This window comes from Geotrypetes seraphini, chromosome 14 (assembly GCF_902459505.1).
Source record: "Geotrypetes seraphini chromosome 14, aGeoSer1.1, whole genome shotgun sequence".
NCBI classification, from domain to species: domain Eukaryota; kingdom Metazoa; phylum Chordata; class Amphibia; order Gymnophiona; family Dermophiidae; genus Geotrypetes; species Geotrypetes seraphini.
This window is the reverse complement of record NC_047097.1, coordinates 49,916,818-49,931,907: the sequence shown is the minus strand read 5'-3', so window position 1 is coordinate 49,931,907 and position 15,090 is coordinate 49,916,818. Positions and strand designations below refer to the sequence as shown.

Below are 15,090 nucleotides of genomic sequence, written 5' to 3'. Positions count from 1 at the left end.
CTTGCAAGAAACCTCTTAAACATCTCACAGCTGAAAGAATTCTACATTAAGGAGTGGGCCAAACTTTCCTCAGACCGATGTCAGAGACTGGTAGATGGCTAAAAGAAGTGTCTCATTGCAATTATTTCAGCCAAAGGGGGTAACACTAGCTGTTAGGGTGTCCTAATTTATTCCTCAGTTAGAATACACATTTTTGTGGATATCTTTTGTTTCATGAGTAAATCAAGGAAAATGTTTGCTGTTTACCTGCAATTACATCACTTTCTTTTCCAGAGTTAAATAAAAAAAAAAAGATTTGACATCGATACGTGAATATTTTTTAAGAAACAACTGAATATTTCATGGGGTGTCCTAATTTAAAAATTAATTGGAAACTGTGCTTGTGCCATCAAGCTACCCAAGTACTGCAATGAATATTTATAAATTGCGATTGCATTTTTATTGTATTTTGTCACCATCATTACCTTTATCTGATAGAATTTATGATAGCATTCATTTACTTGTATGTCAATCATTTTATTTCTATTGTTGGTTTGCAAGTTTTTTAATTGTAAATCCCTATGATGTTGTGATAGCCATATTTTAAAAAGCACTTTTAGTATTTCTTCATGGGGAGCTATTTCCTGTTGTGTGCCAAAGGCCCCCCCCCCAAATTTGTTCTGCGCAAGCCTGTAAAACCCTAGTTCCCCCTACTCTCTTTTTATCCTCTATTTTCATAATACCAAAAAAGAGGCATGGATACTAATATTCTGGAAATTTTGAGAAACAGGAGTGAAGCAACTGTCAGGATTATTTAAGCAGAGGATATATATATATATATATGTATGTATATATGTATATATATATATATATAACTAGAACTTTTACAAAAAGACTGCGTAGGAGAAATTGCTGCTTCAATGACAAGAGTCCAGTCTACAAATGAGCTCTTAAATCATATAATGCAGTAAAACCTGTTTACCAGTATTAATGCTTTTCCACATTTAAGTGATGTTAAAACTTTTTCCCTTATCAGTTTTACTCTTTTCAAATAAAGAAGTTTAAGGGGTAATTTTAGAACTGCCCGCTTATGTTAAATACACATTTTTCACTGTGCAAGGTTCAATGAATTTCTAGATGAAAATATGGGCATAATTCCATTCTGAAATTACCCCAGGAAATTTAAGCATTTCTATTTACACCAACTGTTAACCAAGAAAAATTTTGCATGGTAATTTAACGTGTATAAAATTGAGTTTTAGAAACTGTGTGTAAATGCAAATCTCTTTCCAACCCTGTCTTTAGGAATGTCCCTGCTCAGTCCGAGTAAAAATACTTACATACAGGTTGTCCTTGCATGCAAACTTTCTGCATATATTAGGTGCACAATTTTATAAAATCCTATTTCTGCAAATAAAGCACTTTTATATCTACAAAAATGCTTTCAAAAATTAGTCTTGGGGTAATCATTAGCAACTTGAATGTGTTGAGCAGCATTTTACAGTGTCAAGTGCTTATAAAATCCCCCAAGCTTATACACATATACAATAGGTGCTAGGCTATATATGTGTGATATGCAGCGTGTTTCAAAACAACAGGATCCCTTTTACTCTTCTATAAAATGGCTAGGTATACAATAATAAAACATGGCTCATAACTAGATCTATGACAGAGCTTTAAAATGATTATGGAACAAATATGCATTGTGATAAATATTCTTTGCAAACTTCACAAGATAAAGATAGTTTGAAAAATCACATAAAAAAAAGATGAAAATACAAATATACATGAACACTAAAAATGTTATGCTCCAAATCAATATACAGTACAGTACATAAAAAAGGTGCTGAATTTTATTTAAACTGACAGTTGCTGTGATGCATGTACACAGATGCTTATTCCACTACTTAACAGCGTCATCCATATACTCCCACAACTCATTAGCATCTTGACAGTAATATCAATCTTGAACTAAGCTGCTTCAGTCCAAGTGGCCATTGTTTTTCAGGAAATATTTTAAGAAACACTTTCGCTCCATAATGTTTGTCTCAGAAATGTTATTATGTGCTTATCTTCTAATGAAAAAGCCATGCTGACCAACTGTCGTAATTACATCTTGATTTGAAAAGAATATTTATCAAGTTACATTATTGGTTTTATGATCATTTTGCAGTTCTATCATAAGCCTATCTGTGAGCCAAGCATTATTGCACACCTAGCCATTTATTTGTTCCAGAAAAAAATAAAAGGTGTCTCTGCATTACCAGGGCAGAATCAACTCTTATGCGTGTATTTTATAAAATATAAGTTTAAGTTACTCTTGCCTCAGAGCAGGAGTAATTTTGAGTGGCAGATTTCAAAGAGGCTATTTTATAATGGCACATATATGCACATGTTGCCTTTACAAACAGATACATCACATGCACGTGTGTCTTTCTTGCCTAGGCACCCTGAAACTATCATCTTAATGTCTGTGTCGATGGAACAGTGCTTTAAACTACCTGACTAGCACCAATGAACTGAAAAATTCCTTCAAGGCTCCCAGAGGAGAAAGGAGTTACGCCATCAAGAGCATTCACCATCCCCAGCAAAGAGATGTAAGCAGCATGGTAAGGAAACTTTTCCTCAAATAAACATGAGGATAAGCTGGACAGTTTTCTTCCTCACTGCTCCTTTTTCTTGGAAAGGGGAGCAGTTTCAATGTTCTGCCACTCCATTATCTTTGAAGTAATAAGGAATACACCTGTCCTACTGTTTCTCCCTCAAAGTCAGAGGGATACCTTTGCCACCCTGTTCTTTTAGGAGAGGGGATTTCTCTACCTTGCTGCTTCCTTCTCTTTTGGTATCAGATACAGCATTCCTTCTCTATGCTTCACTGCTCTTCAAGAGTGCCAAATAGGCAGATAAACAAAAGGGAGAAAGAAAATTAAAGAAATTTAAGATGGAAGGAAAGACAGGAATGGGGAAAAATACAAAAACAGGGGGCTGAGGAGGAGAGGCTAACCAAGGAACAGAAGAGGAGGGGAACAGCAGGTCTATTATATAGCCTGGTATTGTAGATTTTAAATCAGATTAACGTTTCTAGTGTGAAGTTACTAGTTTCAATCTGTTCTCAAACATGCTTATATACTGTATACCGGTCTTGAAAACCATGAACGCTGGTTTACAATAACTTTCTGGTAAGATAAATGTTATGAAATGGGCACAGGTAAGAATACTGGCTCTTCAACTAGTCAGTCACTTAAGAGATGAGAAAACAGCTTATTCCCTGCATACAAATGAATGACATGTGCAGCAAACCCATTTTAAAATGCCATAATTAATAGCAAGTATTTCTGCTGCGGGAGGCACTTCCATTAAGACAAATACAATGTGTGTCTGGTTTTTGATAGTGTGCTACATTATAAAACGAAATCAACCCAACATTTCAACTGTAGGATGGTCTTTGCTTTCCATCCATTCAAAACCTGATGAAGTCATAGAATTAATGGATTCACTGCATATCTGTTGGAATAATGGGTCATTTTTTAATTCCTCCAATGTAGCATCATCATCTTGGCCCTGTTGCTGACCCGGATCAAATAGGAGATTTGGGTCTAAAGTGTTCAAATCACTGATGCTGCCTGAAAGCTCAGAAGACAACCTGATATCACTTGTAAAATCAGGTGCAACATTATTGAGATCTGGTGCTACCTGGCTCACCAGTTGCTGGTTTGTTTGTAGACTTTCTCCACCTAACAGTTCCTTGACAGAACTGCTGAAGTCTAATTGCTGCTCTTCAATTTCCGATTGTGCTTGATTATCGTCATGGAAAAAACTGATCTGATCAGTGCTGCTGTTTTTTGTGAGGTAAGTTGGCATTTGGAATTCATAAACTGAAGTGCTGGAATTGATTGTATTTTGTTGGTTGGCACTGGAAAAAGTAGCTGATGTTTCTAAAATCTGAGTCAGATTCATTCTTGCTGTATAATTAGAGGGCAGGTTGTTTATTCCTAAGCCTCTTACTGCATCATCGCTATCAGAATCCAATTTGCTTAACAGCACGTGTGTTATTTTCTTGGTGTTTGTTTGTTTTTGAAGAGAGGGGAAAGCTGTCTGCATCATAACCGTCAATGGGACTGACTGACTTCTTTGAGCCATATTATTGGCACTGGTATCTGCATGAGCATTTGTGACTACATTATGAACCTCTGGTGTTACTAGGTTTCCAAAGGGTGTTACACTGGTTCGGGGTATATTAGAAACCGAGTAGGTAGTGCTTCCACTAAGGTTACGCTGGCGATGAACAGCTGGACTTACACTTCGGCATCTGAAACTGTTGCTTGTAGATACATTTACGCCCTTGTTGTCGAGAGGAGCAGGAACTGCAAAACCTTCCTGTTTGCTGGCACTACTCACAGAAGTCACTGAATTCTGAACAGGTGAGACTGGGGTCAAACGACCCATGTGAGCTTCGTGGTGCCTTGACTGAGACTGATAGGACTGACCAGGCACTGCAAAAGCATGAGGTTTCCTGAAATGATCTTCTACCAGTTCTTGGTAGCTTGGAAGAATGCCATGACTTGAAACTGAAGAACTGCCGACACTGCTATATCCATTGTTCATCCACTCTAGTTTGGTTTTGTCAGGATGTGTAGCCATAGGTCTCTGCATTGGCTTCACTGGACTACTAGAAATAATGCTAGCATCATGATATGCCATGCTGGAGCTTATAGGAGTAAACCCAAAGGGGTTCCTGCATTCAACAGGACTAGGTGGGATACTACTACTGCAATTAGAATGAGGTGTGCCAATTGGTGTGTGCCGGTTGCTTCCTAATGCACTGTCTACTGGGGTAGTCTGAATCAACCTTGAGCATGGGCTTTCCCGTGACAAACTCTGAGCTCCAGTCAAAAGCTCAGATGTTGGTGTTGGAGTTGGTGTTGGAGTAGGTGTTGGAGTCAGGGTAGGAGTGGGAGTTTGAACTGGAGTGCCATTACTATGGACTGGGTGGTAGAAATGTGTGTTTGGATGGGATGACACTGAAGCTCCTGGAACTGCTGCTGTTTGGCTCTGAAGCGTCATGCCTAAACAATTACTATAAGTTTGAGAATTGCTATTCATTGACATTTGCTCTTCCATGAGCACCAGTTCCTCCACTATACTGTCCTGTGTAAGCTCATCATCAAATGAAAAAAAGGTGTTATTGGCCTGAGGGCTTGAGTGTTCAAATTCTCTTAGTTCAGACTGCAGAGGCAATGGATTTGAAGAATGAGCTTGTATCTGATTTAAAGACGACTCTTGTATCTGGTCTTGTAACTGCTGGCTGTATGTATCCTCCCGCAGTCCCTCGAAATGCACTGGCTCCCACACAGATTTATGTAATTCACTCGTGCCAGAGTTCTCAACAATAGCCATAACACCGATATCATGTGGTTGCTCACAGTTATTAGATGTGAACTCAGAGGTTTTACTGAAACGCTGCCATTCATTTTCAATGAAGTCACTGCCTGATTTTGAAATATTTTCAAAATTAAGCACACTGCCTTCCAATTTGATTTTTACATCTGGAGATGATGACAGTTGCTGTCCTAAAGTAGAATTACTGGCATTTATGTTGTCAATGTTCAGTGGATCATTTCCCACTCCCTGCACTGACACTGTGGAGTTGACCTTCATAGTTACCTTGCTAGGGATCTGAGCTGCTGCTACTACATTTCCAAGTTTTGGTACCAGTATTACTTTGGAGATCTTTTTAGCAGTACTGCTCGTTATGTTTTGACCTTCCATGATAGCTGCTGAAAGCTGCCCAAGTGACTTTTTTGCAGGTGGCATCTGGTACTCTTGTAGTGCAGGAGGCAATCGCTTTCGTGGACTTTTAACACACAATTTGTCTTTTCCAGAGGACTCGCTATTGGCAGATGAAGTGGTGCTGGTGAAATTAGCAACTGACAGTGTGACAGTGTTTTGATTATTGCCTCTACTGGCTCCTGGTGCAATTTCTTTAGGCTGTGGTTTACATTTGGTCCTTAGAGCTTCACCACCATCATCAAAGACCTCTACTGTTTTCCCATTGGCTGTATCCTCAGCTGATGATCGTAGGGTAACGCACTCAAGACTGCTTTTCTGAAGAGATGATATTCCAGATGTATCCTTTCCAATCTTGGAAATATCAGCACTGTCTTGGAACTGTACTGGGCTTTCTTCTAGTTGTATTTCTGGTTCCATTTTAATCTCAACTGCAGAGGCACCTGAAATATTATTGATCCTGGATCCAGGAGTCTGCACTGAAAGCAGAGATCTATTCTTAATCTGTAAGACAGTCCTCAGTTCATCCGCTGCTCCTGTATTGGTACTCACTGCATTAGTATGCTTGAGAGCAGCACTGGTGTTGCTGGGTGCCAGTGATATTGCTGTCATTTTGACCACATTTAGAGAACTAACACGTGGGGTTGGTACAACAGTCTTGATTGGGCTACTAGTAAATAATACAGTTGTGGGTGAACGGATGGCGAGAGCACTGGTATTCGCTGGTTTAGGTAGGATCTGAGCATAACGATGCCTTGCAGAGCGATCAGTAACTGGACTGGCGGGAACATTCTGAGGCGTCTTTGGCGATTGTTTGACAGATTGCATGTGCTGCGTGACGACTTGAACATTGAGTGGAAGGATCTTGCCATCTGATGAACCCATGGGACTAGGAGACGTCACCAACTGTCTGGTCCTTTTTACCTTTTGGTGAAGAAAAGAAAACACTTCATTCTATTTATCAAAATTGGATACATTTCAAAAGTAAAGACAAACCTCTAGAAGATCCTTCCTGAAGATCTGTTGTCCCCATCCCTCCCTAATATTTTATCCTATTACATCAAAAATTTGGATTAAATGATGTGGTGAGCTCTGGGGTAGACATAGAACTGTGGAGCTCCTGGATCCTCCCCATGAACCAGCTCAGTTCATGCTCAGTCTTGGAGACTCTATTAATTTTGGCAGATAATTGTTTTAAACAGTGTGTGTCACTTGGAGAGGTCTTGCAATTTATGATACTAAGAATCTGCAACAATCTTTGCAAGTTGACAAGTCCAGGGCTCTTGGAGTCATTTTGGACTCATCTCACTTTTGAATCTCAAATTAACAACTTGTTCAATCTTTTCTGATGCAACTTCCTGTTTCCGGTTGCGTCAGAGGAGAAGATTGAACAACTGAGCGCGGCTGGGCGAAAAAGAAAGCCGGCAAACTTGGCATCTAAAGTGAGGTGGAGGGAGATGACGGAACGCTGCAATCAGGCGGGAGGGGGCTGCTGGACCGCGCGATCACGCATGTTCCTGGCTCACTAGGAAGGAGGGAGTGAAAGGGAAAGAGATTCTGGGCCAAGGGGATGAAGAGGAAGAGAAAGAAACCCACAGCAGGAAAGAAAGGGGAGGGCAGGCAGGTGAGCCAGAAGCAGGGGGGGGAGGGGAAAGAGGGAAAGAAGCTAGATGGGGTTGAAGAGAAGAGACACATTGGTGTGGAAAAGGAAGAGAGGGGAAATCTGGACACAGGAAGGTAACAGAAACAGAGGGGAAATTATGTGCATGGGGGCATAGGGACAGAGACATAAAGGGGACATACATGCCATGGGGTGGTATATGGACATGGGGGGGAGGCAATGCCAGATACATAGGGGAGGATTGAGCTTGTAGGCTCCAGTGGCTTGCACAAATTTCATTGTAATGTGCCACGAAAGTAAGAGTGAGGGAGGCAGATAGATAGGCCGCGTGAGAGGAGCTGAAGGGTAGTAGAAAGGATCAGATGGTGAAGGAGGGGGGGAAGAGTGGTGGTGGAACGGAATAGAACAGACATTGAAGGAGGATGGATAGGAACAGACCCTGAAGGGAAATGTGGAAGACAGAGTGGGGAGAAGACGCTGGAAGGGAAGAAGACAGATGCCAGATTATGGGGGAGCGGAGGGAAGAAGATGGGTGCCAGATCAATTGGGGGGAGGGGTGAAGGGAGAGGCACAGTAATAGAGCAAATGGAAGATGCAGAGAGAAGACACACAATAGATGGAAGGAATTGAATGAGAAGATGAGGAAAGCAGAAGCCAGACAACAAAGGTAGAAAAAAAAATTCTATTTATTTTCTTTAGGATAAGGTAGTATATTAGTTGTGTTGATAAAAATTTATAAACAAAGCCCTGCCAGCTGAACATCTCTTTCTCTAGTTCAGCAGCCAGAACATTGATTTATAAGGAAGGAATAAGCTAAATACTGCAGTACTGAGGCTTGTATGGATGTTGTGGGGACGGGGCGGTGAATGGGATGGCAGTGACGGGGACGGTGGGCCAGGGACGCGGCAGTGACGGGGACAGATTTTTTTCCCCGTGTCATTCACAACCCAGTACACTAACCACTAGACTGCCCCCTCTGCTCTGCATGGATTGTGTGGCTGTTTGCTAAAAATGCTGCCATACTGAAGCCCATATCTCTTGTTTCTCGCTGTTCATAATTTAGACATTCCAGTTTGTAAAATGGTTAATACTAGACATCTTCTGCACACAGATATCCATCTAACATATTTTCAAACAGGAAATCTTGATAGCCATTTTGGACATTTTGCCCTGGATCTCCCTATTCTGACTTGAATGTCCTTTCAAAAATACCTCTTTATCTGACTACTAGATTTTTTACGGAATTACCGGTATGGGGCTGGGCACAGCTGCCACTACAATGCCAATAGGTTGAGGTGAGAGGATTGCAGGGCTCCCATTAGAAATACTAGTCATTCCATTGGATGAAGTGCCTTCTGTTTTTTTTGCCTGTGGTTCTCCTGGCAACGGAGACTGAAGTTTCTGTTCCTGCTGCTTCTTTTGGATCTTTCGCTGTAGCTGCTGCTTAGCATCAACAGAGGATGGCAGAGTCTTCACTTGAGGCTGGAAAGAATTGCTTTCAGCTGTAGGTATAAAAGCTGAAGGCTGGGCAATTCCTTTCACTCCTTAAAACAGATATCATATAAAAAAATTAAAAATCAAGAGAAAATAATTCATAAGTAAGCTTATATAATACTATATAAGACATATTTTGGGGAATTCATGAAGGGGCGCTAATCGCATTAGTGCACAATGCCAAGATACCCATTATATTCCTGTGGGCATTTTAGTGTTTAGCACATGCTAATCGTTAGCGTGAGTTAATGCAGTTAGCACTCCTTGATGAACCTCCCCTTACTCTCTAGAAGTATGAATTTTAAGACTCATAGGGCTAGATTCACTAAACGGACCTACCGATCCGGTTCCGGGGGGCTGATTCACGACACGTCCTCATGCAATTGAGGACGATCAGAATCACGCCCCCAACCAACTGCAGGGATCGCTGAATAGCGTTTCCAACGCATGCGCAGACCATCTAGTCCGCGCATGCTTATAGAGCAGCAATCTTTTTAACTTTTTTTACTTCTCCTTTTCTTCGCAAGCCCGTGGTTTTAACCCACTTTAAATCCGCGGGTTAAAACCACGGCTCACAGTGCGGGAAAGGGCAGGAGAGTCGGGGTGGCGAGAGGAGAAGATTTGGTGTGAGAGCAGGGCGGCGAGTCGAGGCGGCAGGAAAGATTTAGGGTGAAAGCAGGGCAGCGAGTCAGGGTGGCAGGAGAGATTCAGGGCGAGAGCAGGGCGGCGAGTCAGGACAGCAAAAGAAGGAGATTTGGGGTGAGAGCAGGCCGACGAGAGGAGAGTCAGAGCAGGAGAATCCAGGCAGAAAGCAGTGAGCGACTGGTCGCCAGCAGTCGCCTCTTCTGTTGATCGGCCAGTCCAGTTGGTGTTCCAGATCTGTTTAGTGAATCACTGCCTGCCTATATTTGAATGCCGTTCCCTCTCATTTGTATGCGTGGACTGGACTGGATCAGATGATGATCAGAGAAAAATCAGGTCGTAAAGGGGTCGCTAAGTGGTGGGGACTTGATCAGTGGGCTTAGTGAATCTAGCCCATAGTGGTAGAGCAGGGTCAAGCATTTTGATAATCTAATAAGAGATGAAATATAATTTTTTTCACGGGGGTATGGTCCATCAACAAAAAAAAAATAGGTAGCTTAATACCTAAGCAAATAGATGCTAATAATTCTACAGGTAAGTTACTGATAAAGTCTAAGACAGCTGTATTAGATAAGTTAAAATATTACTGGTTAATGCTAGATCAGTTATTTGGTTTTAATTTCAAGGATATATTTTATTAAAACAGTAACAAGGCAAACAGCAGTAGAACATTAATATGAAATATATTACCAATATTTATCATAGTGCAGACTACTTCTACTGTAGAGCATTCATACGACACAAAAATATTAACTGTACATGATAATGTATTATCTGTACAACAGGACTTGATGGGGGGGGGGGGGAGGTGTTTTAGTTTTGTTTTTACTTCTCCATTCCTATAACCCAAGTTATAAATCTAAAAGGGCTGCCCAATGGAAATGGCTTTTCTGGCAGATTTTATTGCACAAGTGTTAGTGGATCCCCCTCTGGTTTGGGGAGATTTTAATTTAAGAACATAAGAATTGCCATACTGGGAAAGATTGAAGGTCCATCAGACCAGTATCCTGTTTCCAACAGTGGCCAACCTAGGACCTTAGCTAGATCCCAAGAAGTGAAACAGATTTTATGCTGCTTATCCTAGGAATAAGCAGTGGATTTCCTCAAGCCATCTCAATAATGGCCTCTGGACGTCTCTTTTAGGAAATTATCCAAACCTTTTTAAACCCTGCTAAGCTAGCTGATTTCACCACATTCTCTGGCAACAAATTCCAGAGTTTAATTACACGTTATATGAAGAAATATTTTCTCCAGTTTGTTTTAAATCTACTACTGAGCTGAGGGTTTCAAAGTATCCTTAACGATGACACCTAGATCCTTTCCTGGGCAGTGACTCCTAACATGGAACCCTGCATCACATAGCTACAATTTGAGTTCCTCTTTCCCACATGTCTTGTACTTGCTCACATTAAATGTCATCTGCCATTTTGATGCCCAGTCTCCCATGGTCCTCTTAGAATTTTTTACAATCCTCTTGTGATTTAAAAATTTTGAACAACTTTGTGTCATCAGCAAATTTAATTATCTTAGTAGATATTCCTATCTCTCTAGAGCAGGGGTAGGCAATTCTGGTCCTCGAGAGCCATAGGCAGGGCAGGTTTTCAGGATATCCACAATGAATATATATGAGATGGATTTGCATGTACTGCCTCCTTGAGATGCAAATCTATCTCATGCATATTTATTGTGGATATCCTGAAAACTTGACATGCCTGTGGCTCTTGAGGACCGAAATTGCCTACCCCTGCTCTAGATCTTTGATAAACATGTTAAAAAGCAGCAGTCCCAGCACAGACCCCTGGAGAACCCCACTATTTACCCTTCTCCATTGAGAATACTGACCATTTTAATCTAATGTTTTCTGTCTTTCAACCAGTTCTTAATCCAAAGTAGTACATTAGCTTCTATCCCATGACTTTCTAATTTCCTCGGAAGTCTTTCATGAGGTACTATGCCTTTTGAAAATCCAAATACACGACGATATCAACTGGCTCACCTTTATCCACATGCTCATTCACCTCTTCAAAAAAATGCAGTAGACTGGTGATGTGATCAGTGACACGGCACAGGGAAGGCCCCGGCGGGACAGGCCATGAAGTAGAGAGCTGCACGGGAACGGGGACGACGGGAATCCCGCGGGACCCGCGGGGATCCCGCAGGTTTCCCCTTCGGGTCGTGGGGATCCTGTGGGTACACCCCCTAGGGTCGCGGGGATCCCGTGGGGACGCCCCCTAGGGTCGCGGGGTTCCTGCGGGGTTGGATGCACTCGAGCCACGAGGCTCATTTTCTTTTCCCTACCTGCCCTGCCGCAGCACACAGCCGACCCGGAAGTTTTCCACGATGTCAGTGCTGACGTCGGAGGGAGGGCTTAAGCAAAGCCCTCTCTCCCTCCGATGTCAGCGCTGACATCGGGGAGACTTCCGGTCGGCTGTATGCTGCGGCAGGGCAGGTAGTAAAAATTCAAGGCAGTGGCATACCAAGGGGGGGCGGTCTGCCCCAGGGCAGCCTTTTACTTATTCCCTTTTACTCATTGTTAGACCTTTGCATGCCTGGCTCCTCATGTTCAGAACACAAGACTTTGTGGATTTTGGGATGCGTGTGGGGTGGTTATATAAAAACTTTTTTGTTATGTTAACTTGCTGAGCTGGGGAAAATATGGAATTTATTTTGCAATTTAACTTTCTCTTCATTTATTTTTAATTTTGTGTGTGCCATGCTTTGCTGTATTACAGGAAGGCAGTTTATTTAATCTGTGTATAGACCATTTCTCTCTCTCGGGATTCATTCCATTATTTGCCTTTATTGTCCATGTTTGTCTCATAGGCAGAGTTTGCATTGTTCAGTGGAACACATGTGGAAAAGGATTTTGTTGAAGCTCCATCCCAGATGGTGGAGAACTGGGTTTGGGAGAGCGAGCCACTTCAGCACATGTCCAGGCATTATAGAACTGAAAGGACATGGGGAAGACAGAGGGGGGAGAAGGACGCTGAAAGGAAATGGGGAAGAGAGAGTGGGGAGAAGATGCTTAAGGGAAATGGGGAAGAGAGAGTGGGGAGAAGACGCTGGCAGGGAAGAAGACAGAGATGCCAGACTATGGGGGGAGCGGAGGGAAGAAGATGGGTGCCAGACCAATTTGGAAGGGGGGAGAAAGGGAGAGGCACAGTCTCAGAGTAAATGGAAGACACAGAGAGAAGAGAGATAGTGGATGGAAGGAATTGAATGAGAACATGAGGAAAGCAGAAACCAGGCAACAAAGATAGGAAAAAAATTCTATTTCTTTTTTTTTTTTTCTTCAGCATAAAGTAATATATTAGTTGTGTTGATAAAAATGTATAAACATTAGAGGCTCTGGTAGAAACCCGTTTACAAAGTATGTATTCTTCCCAATTATTATTTCCAAATTAATAAAGTCTCTTTGCTTATTTGTAAATGGGTTTCTACCAGAGCCTTTAATTCAATAGCATAATTAAATGAAATAACTATTTCTGAAGTTTATAGGGACGGGCGGGGATGGAGGGATTTCTCACGGGGACAGGTGGGGATAGGTGAGACTTTGACAGGGACGGGTGGGATTTCTGTCCCCGCATAACTCTCTTCCACGAAGCAGCCTGTTCATTGCTGCTGCCACCACTGTTTGGAACGGAGGTATGAGATGGGAGGGTTGGCGGGGTTCTGCTGTGTGGGGGGAATGGCTTCGTATTATCTGTACAACACCCCCAAATTAGTGAAGATCACCCACTGGAACAGTCCTGGGATTTATAGCCCCAAATGTTAGCTTTAGTTGGGCTGTGACACCCCAAACACTGAGTGTAACAGTCTTTTAAACATAAGAACATAAGAAGTTGCCTCTGCCGGGTCAGACCAGGGATCCATCTCCCCCAGCAGTCTGCTCTCGGGGCGGCCTATCAGGTCCATGACCTGTAAGTGATCCTTTGTCTAAAACCCTTTAATCCCCATTTTTCTTCTATCTATACCTTTTCATGATCCTATCTCTACCTCTATCTCTATCCTAACTAATAACGGTCACATTATAATCACCCCAATTCCAAAAAATCGTACACAATCCTTAACATCAGTAACCAACTATATAGACCAGTAGCATTTATTCCATTCTTTGTAAAAATAATGGAAGATCTAGTACATACCCAGTTGATGGACTACCTCGACCAGTTCTCTCTACTACATGAAACCCAATCTGGCTTCAGACTTCTGTTTAGCACTGAGACAGTAATCGCGGCGATCCTGGATTACCTACGCTCCTTATTCAGCAAGAGCCATAATGCCCTAATCATGCAATTTGACATGAGTTCGGTCTTTGACCTGGTGGATCATGAGAAATTGCTACAATGCTTAGACGCAATCGGCATCAGAGGAGAGGTATTTGACTGGTTCCGAGGATTCCTTATGTCCCGCACCTATCAAGTACGTTTTAATCACAACCTCTCTAAAACCTGGAGAAACCCATCTGGCGTTCCACAGGGGTCTCCATTATCCCCTCTGCTCTTCAACATCTACATGTCATTACTAGGCATGCAGCTTGCCCAGCGGGGTATAAAATTATTCAGTTACGCAGATGACTTCACAATCATTATCCCATTTACTACTTCTCCCTCTGAAACTACCCCCATGGCAACAGAAGCACTAAACCTGATGGAACAATGGACCACAGAATTCAGACTGAAGCTTAACTCAGAAAAAACTAAATTCTTCATAGCCTCGCCACACCCACCTGTCACTACAACTCCACTATGCATCAACAATCTCAGCTACCCTATTCAACCTACTATGAAGGTTCTGGGGGTAATTCTGGACCAAGGCCTAACCATGAAAGACCAAGTGGACTCCCTAGTCAGAAAGGGTTTTTTTACTCTCTGGAAACTTAGGTCCATTAAAGCATACTTCAACGCTACATCATTCAGAATTCTGGTACAAGCCCTAATACTAAGCCATCTAGATTATTGTAAAATTGCCCATCTGGCAATCTCCCAGAAGAACATGCAGAGACTACAACTGGTACAAAATGCGGCAGTCAGGTTGATCTTTGGGTTGAAGAAGTCCGATCACACTACCCCTGCCTACCAACTCCTACACTGGCTGCCAATGGAGGCACGTGTGAAGTTCAAGCTGGGATGTCTCTGCTTCAAGGTACTATCCGGTCTAGCCCCTAAATATATAACCGACCTCTTTTCCTTCTCAACCAACAGACATAAGAGGAGTACACACCTGCAGTTTGTCTCCCCATCGGCTAGAGGATGTAAATTTAAGAAAAACTATCAACATCTTCTATCGTATCAAGCAGCCTTATGGGGCAAAGACCTGGAAAAACTAATTATACACGCGAATAACTATAGCGAATTTAGGAAACACCTAAAAACATACCTGTTCTTGAAGTACCTAGGTAACGAATCTGGAGAATCGCTCCCATCACAATCTCTCCCTTAAATCTGATCCCTAAACTGTTAGCCACTAATCTCTAACTATGTATGTTCCACTCAATTTGTAGCATCTTTTTAATCATTGTAAACCGCATAGAATTTCACAGTCCTGCGTTATATAAACTGATATTA

General features: G+C 42.1%; 1 protein-coding gene across 5 annotated transcripts in view; it reads right to left on the bottom strand.

Annotated features, from left to right (window-relative positions):
* Window positions 1-297: 297 nt before the first annotated feature.
* RFX7 (regulatory factor X7) overlaps window positions 298-15,090 on the bottom strand; it is a 309,205-nt gene continuing 294,412 nt past the window's right edge. For all 5 annotated transcript variants that reach the window (XM_033919544.1, XM_033919543.1, XM_033919545.1 and 2 more), the window contains 2 exons: window positions 8,636-8,931; window positions 298-6,690 (listed from right to left, as the gene is read on the bottom strand). In XM_033919544.1, coding sequence (XP_033775435.1) covers window positions 3,394-6,690; window positions 8,636-8,931 — 3,593 coding nt within the window. In that variant the 3' untranslated portion in view covers window positions 298-3,393. The remainder of the gene's footprint in view (window positions 6,691-8,635; window positions 8,932-15,090) is intronic.